This window comes from Streptopelia decaocto (genome assembly GCF_964273445.1).
Source record: "Streptopelia decaocto genome assembly, chromosome: 18".
Classification (NCBI taxonomy): domain Eukaryota; kingdom Metazoa; phylum Chordata; class Aves; order Columbiformes; family Columbidae; genus Streptopelia; species Streptopelia decaocto.
The window spans coordinates 1,720,134-1,733,047 of record NC_138673.1 but is presented as its reverse complement, the minus strand read 5'-3'; the positions used below and the strand labels follow the sequence as shown (position 1 = coordinate 1,733,047).

The 12,914-nt window shown below is 49.3% G+C and overlaps 1 protein-coding gene across 1 annotated transcript in view; it reads left to right on the top strand.

Annotated features, from left to right (window-relative positions):
* The window catches only part of GALNT17 (polypeptide N-acetylgalactosaminyltransferase 17), a 210,317-nt gene extending 201,889 nt beyond the window's left edge, over positions 1-8,428 (top strand). Inside the window, exons 10-11 of the mRNA XM_082068448.1 lie at positions 4,302-4,469; positions 5,217-8,428. Of these exons, the coding sequence (XP_081924574.1) occupies positions 4,302-4,469; positions 5,217-5,345 (297 nt within the window). The 3' untranslated portion in view covers positions 5,346-8,428. The remainder of the gene's footprint in view (positions 1-4,301; positions 4,470-5,216) is intronic.
* The last annotated feature ends 4,486 nt before the right edge of the window (positions 8,429-12,914 follow it).

The following is a 12,914-nucleotide window of genomic DNA, read 5'->3' as shown; positions in this document are numbered from 1 at the left end:
TCAGCTCCTGCCTGGCAGTGAGACACAGGACAGCTCACTTCAAAAGAAAACATGTATTTTTAGGGCAAGTAAAGCAGAATTTAAACTCAGATATTTGACTTTGTTGATTTGCCTTTATCCAAAGCCAGAAAAAACATGGTTTTGTTACATTAAATACCACTGGATTTAACTGGTTATACGGCATGGGCTCTCATTAACTTCTTGCAACTGGACTGCACGTCAGCAAAACTTCCTTCTTTATCAATGAAATAATTTTCTGAGGAGAAGGATGAACTGTTATTATCGTTAAACACCATGATGTCCATGTGATGAAAACCTTAGTGACTGCAAAGCAGGCGTGGGATCCCCAAAGGAGGAACCTTCTCCAGACACGTGCTGATGTAGGCAACATTTTTGGAGTGGCTGGTAATGCAAGAGTCAAGAGCAGGAGGGATGATCCTTATGTAACATTGGAGAGGAGGAAACCATTGTGGTCCAACAGAAGGTTTGGTGGAAGAGCCGTCCCAGCTCCTGTGGGCAGAGCTCGCCTGGCTGTGCGTGAGGATGAGGAGGAGCACGGACTGTCGAGGTGGTGCCGGGTGGGTTGGATACACTCACAGAATCACAGAATCAGGAAAACAACAGGATTTGCACAATTACATTGCTGAGATTCCCCAAACACAGCACCCAAAGAAGGAGCAGATTGTCCCTGCTCTTGGCAGCCCCTGAACCAAGGAGCGGTGTTACACCAGGGGTGTTTGCACTGATGCTGAATGTCCCTATGAGCACTTGCAGAAATCTCTTGCTATTACATCTTGCTCACACAACTTTCATATTCAGCCAAAGGATATGTTCTCATCAACTGCCTTTCCCAGAGACCATCATCTGGGGCTGTGCTGGCCATGTTGAAACACACAACTTTGCTTTAGATACCAAGTTGTTGAGTTGCTGAACTGCTACTCAGAAGGTTTCAATAAGAACGGCGGGTGCAATTTACTGGTACCATAAAGCATTTGTGTGGCACCTTCAGTTTCTAAGGGCGGCTCAGGTCTTATGTGTTGCAGTCTCTGGAGCTACTCTTGAAAATGTTGGTCAATGCAACGTGGTCATGAGACTGAGATGTTTCCCGTCTCTTCTAGTACGGGCAAATCCAGACGGAATCCAGGTTGCAGCTGCACTCGCACAACAGCCTGCGGGGCCGTCCCGGTGTCGGCCTCTGCTCTGGCCTTTTATTGCTCAAGAAAAACCCAGCTTTAGCAGGATCGCTGCTTCAACATAGGACTCCCATTTACCCGAGTGCTTCACCCCCCACTGTCACCTTGTGCTTGAGACCTCTGGCTTGCTCTGGAGAGAAGCAAGGTTACCAAAGAAGAATTAAGGCATCATAGAATCACTTCAGTTGGAAGAGACCCTCAGGATCATCAAGTCCAACCATAACCCAACTCTAGCACTAACCCATGTCCTTGAGAACCTCTATGGCAAAATATTCCAAAAGACAAAAATCCCATAGATGTCTTAGCAGAGCGTGCACTCCCGAGTTAGGTGGGATTTTGGGGGGATAGTCGCTCTCAGGTTTGGCGGCTGGAGGGCTGGACCGGCTGCTGCGGAGCCTCCACTGCGCTCGGCAGAGCAGATCAGGCTCTAGACAGAGTGCTGGATCCAGACACGTGTTCAGTGCTTTATTTATCTGGCTATTATACATAGTAGATGACACATCTAATAGATGCACTTAATGCATTTTTCATAATACCCGTGTTTGTTTTTCAGCTCGTTCTGTCTCCCTCCAGCACCCGCCCTGCTCCCTTCCTCGGGAAAGATTTGATTTTTGCTCTACTTATTTTTCCCACCACATTAGGCGGTAACATGTAAGAGCAGAAATCATGTTGCCTTGTGGGCATTAGGCCAACTGTCTGAAGATGAGCTGCCAAACAGCATAAAAAAGGAAGTGTCTGGCACACTAATTATGTACGTGGTAGGAAAATTTTGAAAACAGGAGGAGAATAACTTGCACTGCCCATTAGAGACCTCTGGATGATTTCTTCTGTCTGTCATGCAGAGAGCTTGTCTTTTTTGTCTTTTCCTTTATATTCCTCTCTCTTTTTACAAGGCAGTTGTCCTCATTCTCTGTGTCGGTGCTCAATTCAGGTGAGTTGCATGGTTAAAAACATGCTGTCAGCACTTGAAGCTTGGCTCATTGAGACATGGAACTGTGAAAAACAAATAAAGTGAATGTGAGCCTTCAGCTGGGCTGGAGATGCTCAGGGGTCATGCCCAGGTTGCTCCAGCCTCGTACGTAGGGCACGTCCCTTGCTGGGACCTCAGCCATGTGAGCTGGGCCTGGGCATGGCCAGGATCCCCATCCTGTGGTCAGGCACTTGGAGGAGATGGAGAATCAGTGGGAGGAGGAGGAGGTGATGATGGTTACAGCTTGAAGCTTTGCAGGCTGCCCTCCTGTTGTAGAATCACAGGATGGTTTGGGTTGAAGGGACATTTAAAGCTCCCCCAGTGCCCCCCCTGCCATGAGCAGGGACATCTTCACCAGCTCAGGTTGCTCAGAGCCCCGTCCAGCCTGGCCTGGGATGTCTCCAGGGATGGTTCAGCCACCACCTCTCTGGCCAACCTGGGCCAGGCTCTCACCACCCTCAGGGGCAACAATTTCTTCCTCGTGTCCATCCTGGATCTCCTCTTCTGTAGTTTAAAACCATCACCCCTTGTTCTGTGCCAACAGGCCCTGCTCAAAAGTCTGTCCCCATCTTTCTTATCAGCCCCTTTTAAGTCCAGAAAGGCCACAATAGGGTCTCCCCGGAGCTTCTCTTCTCCGGGCTGAACACCCCAGCTCTCTCAGCCTGTTCGCCCCAATGCACCAGCGCAGCTGTTTGGAGGGGGAATTAATTGCAAAGATAAAGAGACGTGAACCATCTGCACCATCTTAGCAAAGGGCTTTGGGGGCAGAAGGGCAGATCCTGTGCTGGGGGATGGAACAGGGCAACCTTGTCCCATGCCAGCATCAGCTGCATGGTGTGGGCTGTTCAATCTGCCAGGGCATCAGTCCCTTTGGCAGATGGACCTCGGTGGGATGGGCAGTAGGGGAGGTCTTGCTTTCAGACACACGTTGGCTGGAAGTGTAGCTGCATCAGCAGCTGGGAGCAAAGCGCGACAGGCACCCATCCCAATCCCGCACACCCGGACCTGCAGCCAGCGTCATGGAGGGAAGGCAGAATGGGCCTCAAGCACCAAGATTGTACCTGTGCTTTCATGCTGGAGTTGGACCCTGCTACATTGTTTTAACTTGATTTTCAGTGTTTAATTATTCCAGTTGAGATAACCCAAACTCCCAGTGTGATTTACTGGCTGTTTTGAAGCATCTGGGTCATAGATATGCTCAGTCAATTAATGTGCTGAATACTCATTTGTCTGCTAGATAATAGATTGATTCATAATTTAAATAAGCAGCTGTGTATATCTTTCCCTTGAACTATAAAAGGCAGGCCGCTGTCATTCATCCCTTTTCACTCCTGAATTTAAATATGTTGAGGGAAGTATTTGGCTGGGATTCTTTAAACACCGCAAATGGAGGAGCCCTTTGTGTGCGGCCCTGGTGCTGTGTCGGTGCCATCTATGTCCTGCCTGTGCCGCGTCCCCAAGAGCCACCGGCCCCAATGCTCCCAGCCCTGGCAGCCAAGTCATGTCCCTGGGAACGTGGGGGTGCTGCAGGGCTGAGCTGCGATCCTGAGCCTTTGCTTCAGCGCTGGAACGAGATTTGGGCTTCCATCCACTGGGGAACGGGGCCTGTTATTTCTTGGTCTCCTCGGGCTGCCGTTGCGGCCTGGCGGCTGTTGGAGTTGCTGGAGGGCTGTGCCAGACACACCAGCAGCACCGTTTGCTGGCCAAAGCAAGGCTGGCTCGCCAAACATGTGAGAAACCCCGGGCTGGGCCAGCAGGACCAGCCAAGCCAGCTGGCTCCGGCAGAAACCAGGGGAAAGCATCCACGTCCCCAGCCTGCGGTGTCTGGGTCCAAAGGAGGCTGGGGGGGTCTGCCCCGTGGTGGGTTTAAGGCTGAGAGTTATTATTTTCCCTTCTCTATGCTCCAGCTCCTCATCTGCATCAGAAAAAAACAACAAAACCAACAACAAAACCAAAAACAAAACAACAAGAAAAAAGACACAAAGTTGGGTTTTTCCTCTCATCAGTTCTACTTTGTGCACCATCCTCACAGTTGGTTTTTTTTTTCCTGGGGCTCTGCAAACTTGTCCTTTCCGTCACTTTTTAACGATGCTCCAAAGGTACTGATGATTTTCTTCCTCTCCTTCCCCGTCCCGCAGCTTGCGCGCTACACCAAGGAGGGATTCCTTCATCTCGGCGCCCTCGGCACCACGACTCTTCTCCCCGATACCCGCTGCCTGGTGGATAACGTGAAAAGCCGCTTCCCTCAGCTCCTCGATTGCGAAAAGGTCAAGAGCAGCCTCCATAAGCGCTGGAATTTCATACAGGTTTGTTGTGGGACTGTCGCCGATGCCGCTTCCCAAACCGCGGGCGCATCATTGGTGCGAGATGCTGCGGGATGAAGTGAAATGGTCCCGTGTAGCAGCAGGTGACAAGTCCTAGGGGACAGGGAAAAGGGGGATCGGAGGCAGGGACAATATTTTAGGACTATTTCCAATAGAAGTTTCCCTTTCTGATACCCTCAGGTGTATGTAACCTACCCTGACGATGAATCACAGAATGACAGAATGTCAGGGATTGGAAGGGACCTGGAAAGCTCATCCAGTGCAATCCCCCCATGGAGCAGGAACACCCAGATGAGGTTACACAGGAAGGTGTCCAGGCAGGTTTTGAATTACTCCCTTCCAGATTTCTTTGTTTCTTACAGATAATCTATGCTGAAATACAAGAAAACATAGCACTTTTGTCCCAAAGCAGAGAGTAAATAATACACATTTACAGAAGTATCACACCTTTGTAGCGCAGGGGTGCAGCCACGCTGTTTAAAGGTTACTGATGTCCTTTGGTTGCTCAGGGATCCGTCTTGTCGATGATAAATGTTGCTCATGTAATTCACATTGATTACTTTAGGAAATATTTCATTGTTTGAATTGCATTACTGCCCAAGCAAGTGCTTCCAGCAATGCACGAGGACGCAGCTGCGCTCCTGGGCAGCCCTGGGGCCTGGCTGGCTTCACAGGCAACCCCGTGTCTTTATTTTTTTTTAATATTTTCCCCGTATCCTTTAATTTTAGAATGGTGCCATCCTGAACAAGGGAACGGGACGATGCTTGGAAGTGGAGAACAGAGGAATGGCCGGCATCGATCTGATTCTTCGCAGCTGCACAGGACAAAGGTGGACGATTAAGAATTTCATCAAGTAAAGGGTGGAAGGGTCAGAGGAGTTGGACTCAAACCACAGCTGGCTTGGACTGAACTGACTGGACTCCTTTGGGAAGGACAAAATATCAAAACAGAGCTTTATTCATGTTATTAGGAGAGGACATGGGGGAAACGGGCATTTGTGTCTTTTTATTTTTATTGTATATTAGTCTCCCACAGCTGATCCCAACTGTGTGAAATTGGGTCAGAACTGCTATTTTCTTCTGGCGAGCACTCTAAAAGGTACCACTTATTTCTGCTGGAATGACTGTAATAAGCTCATGCAGTCTTGTGAGCGTTTTACTGACAGGGAATTGTTGCTTTCCCGGACATCTCCAAGCTCTCCCAAAGGGGCCAGGTAGGTTTGCAGCACGATCAGAGTCAAGAGACCCTGGATGTACCTACCTGGCAAGCAGGAAAACTTACATACTTGTGGGAGGAAAAGGTTTCCAGGCCCTAAATGAGCTGAATTTGCAAGATGTGGTGTTTTGCTAGGTGCAATCTCTTTCCCCCTTCTCACCCTTGCATCCCGCAGCCCCTTGCCTGAGGCTGGGAGCAGCAAAGCTCTCAGAGACACCTCAGTGGCTCCCATGGATCACAGGTGTCATTAAACAGCATCCTATTGAATGAAAACACCGATTTCCTATTGTTCCCCCTCCATCACCAACATGCTCCTGCCACCGGTCCCTCCCATGGTCACCCCATATGGCTTCCCCTTGGAAAAGACCTTGGGTGGCTAGTTGTCTTCTCTTTTGGGGATCAATCAGACTGCAGATCAGGGAGCTGCAAGATCCACCTTGCCCTCCCAGCAAAGCTGATGGCCTGGCACTGTCCCCTTGGACAACCCCCTTGGACACCCACCATCACCCTTTTTTCACTCTTTCCCTGTAGAAATGAGGCTGGACCTGCTGGTGTGTGCAATGCACCGAGAGCAGGTAACGCAAGAGAAAGTCCTGTGTGGGCTTCCCTCCCATGGAGGCTGTAAGGTTTGTTTTTAAGGCATTCTTGCTCTGAATGAAGACCTTAATAGTGGTCGTCTCCGTAACTTTGTAGTGGTGTAGATCTCTTCCTGAAGCTCAGACACACCCATCCTGCCTGGGCAATGTGAGACTATGGGCAAGGTCCACCCCAAACACCACACGGTGCTGCAGTCTTCATGGGCGATGGAGAGGGAGGGCAAGACACCACTAAATGGCCGTTTGGCTGAAATTCTTGACCTTGGAGTCACTTGAAGGTTGTGGAGCAATCTCACCTGCTTTTTTTGGCCCGCAGTAGTCGCGGCTACAAAATCTACCATCATGGGAGACCGCTGGTTTGGGGTCCTGATACCTGGCTAACCAGCGAAGGGAAATGTGGTCTTGGAAAGTTGTTTTATGTGGATTCCAGACTAAAGGGTGGATACAGGCTCCGCTCGGTGGCGGGGAGAAGCCAGCCCATCTCCTGTCCTTCTCGTGGAATAATACTCTTTCTGGTTGCCCTCTGGCTAGGGTGCACTAAAATATATTAATATATGAAGTGTACGTGTAAATAATGTTTCCCAAAGATGGGACGTGCACAGAGTTGTTTGCTGCAGAGCGCTCATTTCTGTCTTCCATTTGCATCAGGATGGAGCTACCTGGACGTTTAATGAGTTTAATTTTCAATGCCATGCAGCAGGTTTATAACTGATGTTTTAGTAATTTATTGAACAGAAGCAGATACGTTGCATTGTTCTTTCTACAGCAGTGAGCATCGCATAGGACTGATTGTTCATTTAGGCTTGACAAGACTTCCTCTTCCATTGGGGTTGTCTCTGATTTTTTCCCTTGCCTTCCTTAATGAAGTAAAACCTCTTAGTTGTCCTGAATTGCAAAGTAGGGAGTCAATGTAGAATTTTGCTCTTATTCGCTGTTGCGTCATCTCTTGTCTAATAAATTTTAGCACTTATAAAACCAACATGATCACAGTGTCTTTAGGTGCATGACGTGTTTCCCTTTGCATTTATTGCTGCTTTCTAAGAAAAGCAATGTAATGATGGACTCCAGGAAGGTCTGGGGGATTTGAAACTTCGCAGCCCGTGGTCAAAATGGTAAAATGCCCTTTAATTGAGCAATCAGTTTGCTGTCAGTTGTCAGTGGAAGCCACATATTGTTTGGTGTTGGGAAAAGCCTGCATGTTTCAGGAGAAACAACCAAAACACGTTTGGATGTTGCCTGTGCTGTAATTCACAGTTCCCAGTTCAGCTCTAGTCCTGCCAGTGCCCGGGGCACCAACAGATGGGCTTTGTCAGATTTAATTGTGCTGGTATAAGGTGTCACCGCCCCCAGCCTTCCATCTGCTTCAGCTGCTGGAGGTTTCTGTCCCTGTCACCAGCAGCACAAACGAATCTGTGGCTGCACCTCGGCTGCTGTAATTGGCAGGAGGGACTCGCTCTGTTTAACGCGCGGGATTGTCACCAGAGTCACCCTGGGACGGCCGCACGGCTCCGCTTGCGAGGCAGCAGCCCCTGGGTGAGCCACCAAGCAGCTCCAGCTGCCTGGTGGCATTTGTGGGGCCTCTTGGAGCTGATGGACGTCTGCTGGGAACCAGGTGACACAGAACGACCTGGCGATGGGGATCCTGTTGCTCATGGGGATCCTGTTGGTGATGGGATTATTTGATCCTTTAAAAAAAGTGAAGGTTCCAATATGCGTTTCCTTCGTGCTCCATAACGAAAGCAAATGCCTGGACATCCAGAAGGAAGGGGTTGGTGGGAATGGACACTTTGCTCCAGGACCCTGAGGTGGAGCAGAAACCCCATTGAGGTGGTTTGTCCATTCTCACCGGTGGACACAGAGTCCTTTTCAAATGACTGAAAAGAAGCAGCATGAGTAAAATCAGGATTAAAAGCGAGAATTTAATCTGCTGTGTCCATGTAACTGAAGTTCTGTTGTGACACCAGTTTGTGACATGCGGAGACGATTGCCGAGGCAACGACCCGATGTCCACGCCCTCCTAAACTGTAGAAATCTGGGTCTAAATGTTGCATCTTGCGCTTATCTCTAATAATATGTTAATTGCTTTAAAAAGTGATATCGAAGTGGTTCTTATTAAATATATGATTTGAGCCTTGCCTCTTGAGTGATTTTAAAAAGATTCACTGCTGATGAGATACAGAGGCAGTCATTCTTCTCTGTTACTTATTTAATAGAAAAGTGCTGCTGTTTTAATGGAACTTCCATTTTAAAAGGAAATGGAAATGAAGGAGAAATCAAGAGAGATGGCCGATGCAGATTAACCTCCCATTTCATCCATCCCTGCCGGCTGCCACTCACTGAGATAATGCAGTTACATTGAAGAAGCTGAAAAGAGACGTTACACGGTAAAAAAGCATCGCTTGCAAATGCATTCCTGTACCCAGGCTGCAGGTTTCTAATGTCAGCTGAAGCTTGGGGCTCTCCTTAGACCCACTTTCTGACATCCGTGTTGTCCTAAGATCCAGTTTGGCGGGTGATGCGGTGTCTCTATAAGGACAGTGAGGTGTGGGTCAGTGTTATATATGCCCGCGCCGGAGGGGACCGTGTCTGCGGGTGTCCTGAGGGCACCAGCCAAGGTTGTCAGCGTCAGTCCGGGTAAGTGTCACCTCCAGCCTTGGGCCTGTTTGGGCAGAGTGTGGTGTTAATAAATAAAGCTCCGTCATGGGGTGTCCCGTTTGCACCCACAAAGAGTGATGGAAGAGAAGCCGCACTCTTGGTTTGTGCATTTTACACGCTCAAGGGTTTCTAAAGGGAAAGGTCCCGGTTGGAGAGTGGTACAATCATCGATTGAAGTGAACCGTGAGCTCTTACTGTTTCGATGCCTTCAGTGTGATCTTTAGGGCAGGGAGCCAAACTTTCGGAAAGTTCCCTCTAAGCCCTCAAACAAAGTTGAACTGCTGTCATTTCACAAGTTTAACTCCGGGACTCCCAATAGAAAAGCCTCTCTGCTTGGTCACTGGGAACTTTGGGCGCTCATCCACTGCTAATAGATAAGAGATTTAACTGCTCCACTCTGCACTGTGAAACTGGCATTTTGAGATCTCCACAGCTCACCTTGGTGGATGAGAAGCCGTCCTGCGTTGGGCTGGGGAATAGGAAAAGCGTGTCTGACCATTAGGAATCTCAGCTGGATTTCCAAGGATTTTGGGATGAAGTAATATCGTGGTAATACCCTGTTTCGCCGAAAATAAGACAGGATCTTATATTAATTCTTGCTCTGAGACTTATTGCTTTTTTACATGTATAGCTGCCTGGATACTATTTAAATTGACTTTTTAAATGTTCTATAACTAGAGCTTATTTTTGGAGTAGGGCTTATATTTCAAGCACCCTCAAAAATCCTGAAAATCATGCTAGGGCTTATTCTTGGGGCAGGTCTTATTTTCGGGGCAACAGGGTAGGAGCCCTTCCCTGTCACTGCCAAACCAAAGTGATCTCTAAATGGTACTTTAAACATCAGAAAAACTTTGTACCCACTTTAGGGACGTAAACCCTCCCACCCCATCAGCCTAGTGCCGGAAAGGTGAGGGGCTGAGATCTTCTGGGTTTTCACTGAAAGGCCAAGATCTTGAGGTGGGCTGATCCTGTGTGTTGGGACAAGGTGGTTCCTGCAATCACTGCTCTTATAGATAAAAAAAATCCCCAATTTATTAATGGCTTTAAATCTTCGTGCAGGCAGGAGCCACACGAAACACTGGAGCCAGTGGCTGAGCTCAGGTTTGCAGGTAAGTCAGTGCTGGCGGGACCGGCATCTCAGCTGTGCCTTCTGCTTTGAAGCCAAGTGACAGCATCCTCCCAGCAACACATCCAAAATAGAATAACCTAGCAAAATGACAGGCTTGAAATCCCAGCTCAGCAGCCTCCACTCATCCAGGATATCTTGTGGAGAGCAAGTGGGGTGAGTGTCACATCCCACGAGGATTTACTGTGATAAATCCCTGCCGGTGTCTCAGTTGGGTGCAGCAGCTGGTGCCATCCGCAGCTCCACACCCCGGGGACGTCTCAGCTGTGGCCTGAGGTTGGAATTATAGCAGAAGATAAAAGGGTCAGTTCCCGTGTACAGGACTGCTAGTTCGGGTTACTCATGCAAGCCAGAGCTCAGATACCGCACGCTGGTTGTGCTCAAGGCAATGCCGTTTTTTGGGAAAATAACCACCTAGGCATTAGCTCCAGGGCATACTAAACTGCACAATATTTATTTTGAAAGTATGCAGGAATCGCTACCTAGAACAGCCATCATGATCCTCTGTGTCAAGTGTTGTTCCTCTCACAGGAGGCAAAATAACAAGAAGAGAGACTGTATAACCCAGAGAGCTTTCCAGAGGAGGATTTTCGTCTTTTATCCCCATCTGGTGGCTCTGAGATGTGATGGGTAATAGCTCTCCAAATGTCTTCCCTGGCTATTGTAATTCTAGGTTTTATTGTTATAGGCAAGTATTTCATAGTTAGGCAAGAACTTGTGCAGGAGCTCATTTCTTATTGTGCTCTTCAGAAATCACAGCCGGGAGGAAAATAACAGCCGAGTGAGGACAAGGTGGTTGGCTGTGCTGAGATGCGGAATGTGGCACCCGGCGCTAGACCGGTAACGACTCATGGCGTTTTGAGAGCAGAACAGCCACTGTGAGGATCCTTCCAGCCCCTGCGCTCCCCTGAGCAGGCTGGTTATTGCCCACAGTGCTCCGCAGCAATGAAAATGTGCTCCAAGATTCGTCTTGGGAAAATGCAGGGATGCTGCTCTGTGTGGACAGAGCAGAGATCCCGCGTGGGGCATTGGCACATGCAGGAGCTTCCCGAGGCTGAGCTGAGGGGGGTCTGGTGGGTTTGACCTTGGCTGGCCCCTGGGTGCCCACCCAGCTGCTCTCTCACCCCCTTGGCTCGACAGAGAAAGGATGAAAAACCTCATGGGTCGAGATAAGGGCAGGTAGATCACTCAGCAATTACTGTCATGGGCAAAACAGGCTTGACTTGGGGAAAAATAATTCCATTTATTCTAATTAAAAAGTGGAGTGGGATGGTGAGGCCCCACCTCAAATCCAGGAGTCAGTTTTGGGCCCCTCACACCAAGGCAGCCCTTGAGGTGCTGGAGCGAGTGGAGAGAAGGGAACGGAGCTGGTGAGGGGCTGGAGCACAAGTGCGATGGGAGCGGCTGAGGGACCTGGGGGGTTCAGCTGGAGAACAGGAGCTGAGGGGAGACCTTCTGATCTCTGAACTGCCTGAAAGGAGCTTGGAGCCAGGGGGGTCGGGCTCTGCTCCCCAGGAACAAGCGCCAGGAGCAGAGGAAACGGCCTCAAGTTGCACCAGGGGAGGGTGAGGTTGGATGTGGGGAACAATTTCTTCCCGAAAGGGCTGTGGGGCATTGGAACAGGCTGCCCAGGGCAGTGCTGGAGTCACCATCCCTGGAGGGCTGGACAGATGAGGTTCTCAGGGACAGGGCTCAGTGCCAGAGCTGTTTCAGTGGTTTCTGTGCACAGAGCAGGACACGTTTCCCCAGGGTGGGGAGGCAGCCAGGCTGTAATGGGTTGGATGGTGTGGGACCCACCCATGGCTGTGGGGCTCTGCTGGGACCTGCTCCCTTTGCCCACTGCCGGGACTGCCCTCGTTCCACAGGGCTGTGCTGGATGGAGAATGAGCAGCTCAGGAGCAGCATCTGCCCCGGTTTGCCCTCCCGCGCTGTTCCACATGCTGCTTTGCCCCTCGACTCCAGTGTCATCTTGCTGGTACCTTCACTCCCTTCATGTTTTCTGCTCTAGTGCTATTTTTGTTCGACTTTCCCTTTGTCTTCAGCGCTGTTTTGTCTTAGTTTTTGTGTCTGGGGCTGCCTTGCATCCCCCTCTTTGTTCTCTGCGTGAGTTTGCTCCATCTCTCTCCTCTCTCTTCCCTTTATTCTCCATGTTTTTCCTTTTGTTTGCTCTCTCTTCCCTTCACTATTTATTTTGATTGCCTATTTCCACTTCTGATTTTTTTCACTCTCTTCTTCTACCCCATTTCATCTTTCTTCTTTTTTCCTTTTGCTTTGTTTTCGCCATATTCTTGTTTTCTCCCCTAGTTATTTTGTTCTTTGTACATCATCACTTTGCTGCTTAGATTCCCCATCTAGAGCTTTCCTCTCCAAGTTTGCATTTGGAGTTGGAAACCAGTTTGTGTTTCTTTAAATTTTAATCATAGTGCCTATAATCCAAATCCCTCTTTTTTTTGTCTCTCTTTTTATTGCTAATAACTAGACATCGGCACAGCTCGTTAGAGCAGCTGCTACCCGTCCTGCCTCTGCCCTGACACAGGCTGGGTGGTGGTGATCGCATGGCCAAAGCCACCTCTTATCCAGACTCCGAGACCTTCCTACCATGAAAGGCTGCAGGCAACAGGTGGATCCTGCTTTCAAGCAGCAGAAAGCCGTGGTGTCTGGGACACGGTGGTGGGGTGAGCCTGTGGTTCTTCATTGAGAGCTCCAGAGCGCTCGTGCAGAGGGAGGGTGAAAGGGACGAGGGCAGATGTGAGGATGTGGGTCTCAGGAACCTGGTTTTGCTGTAGGCTGAGATTGACTTTATTTTTCTAACAAGGAAAACAAAACAAAACAAA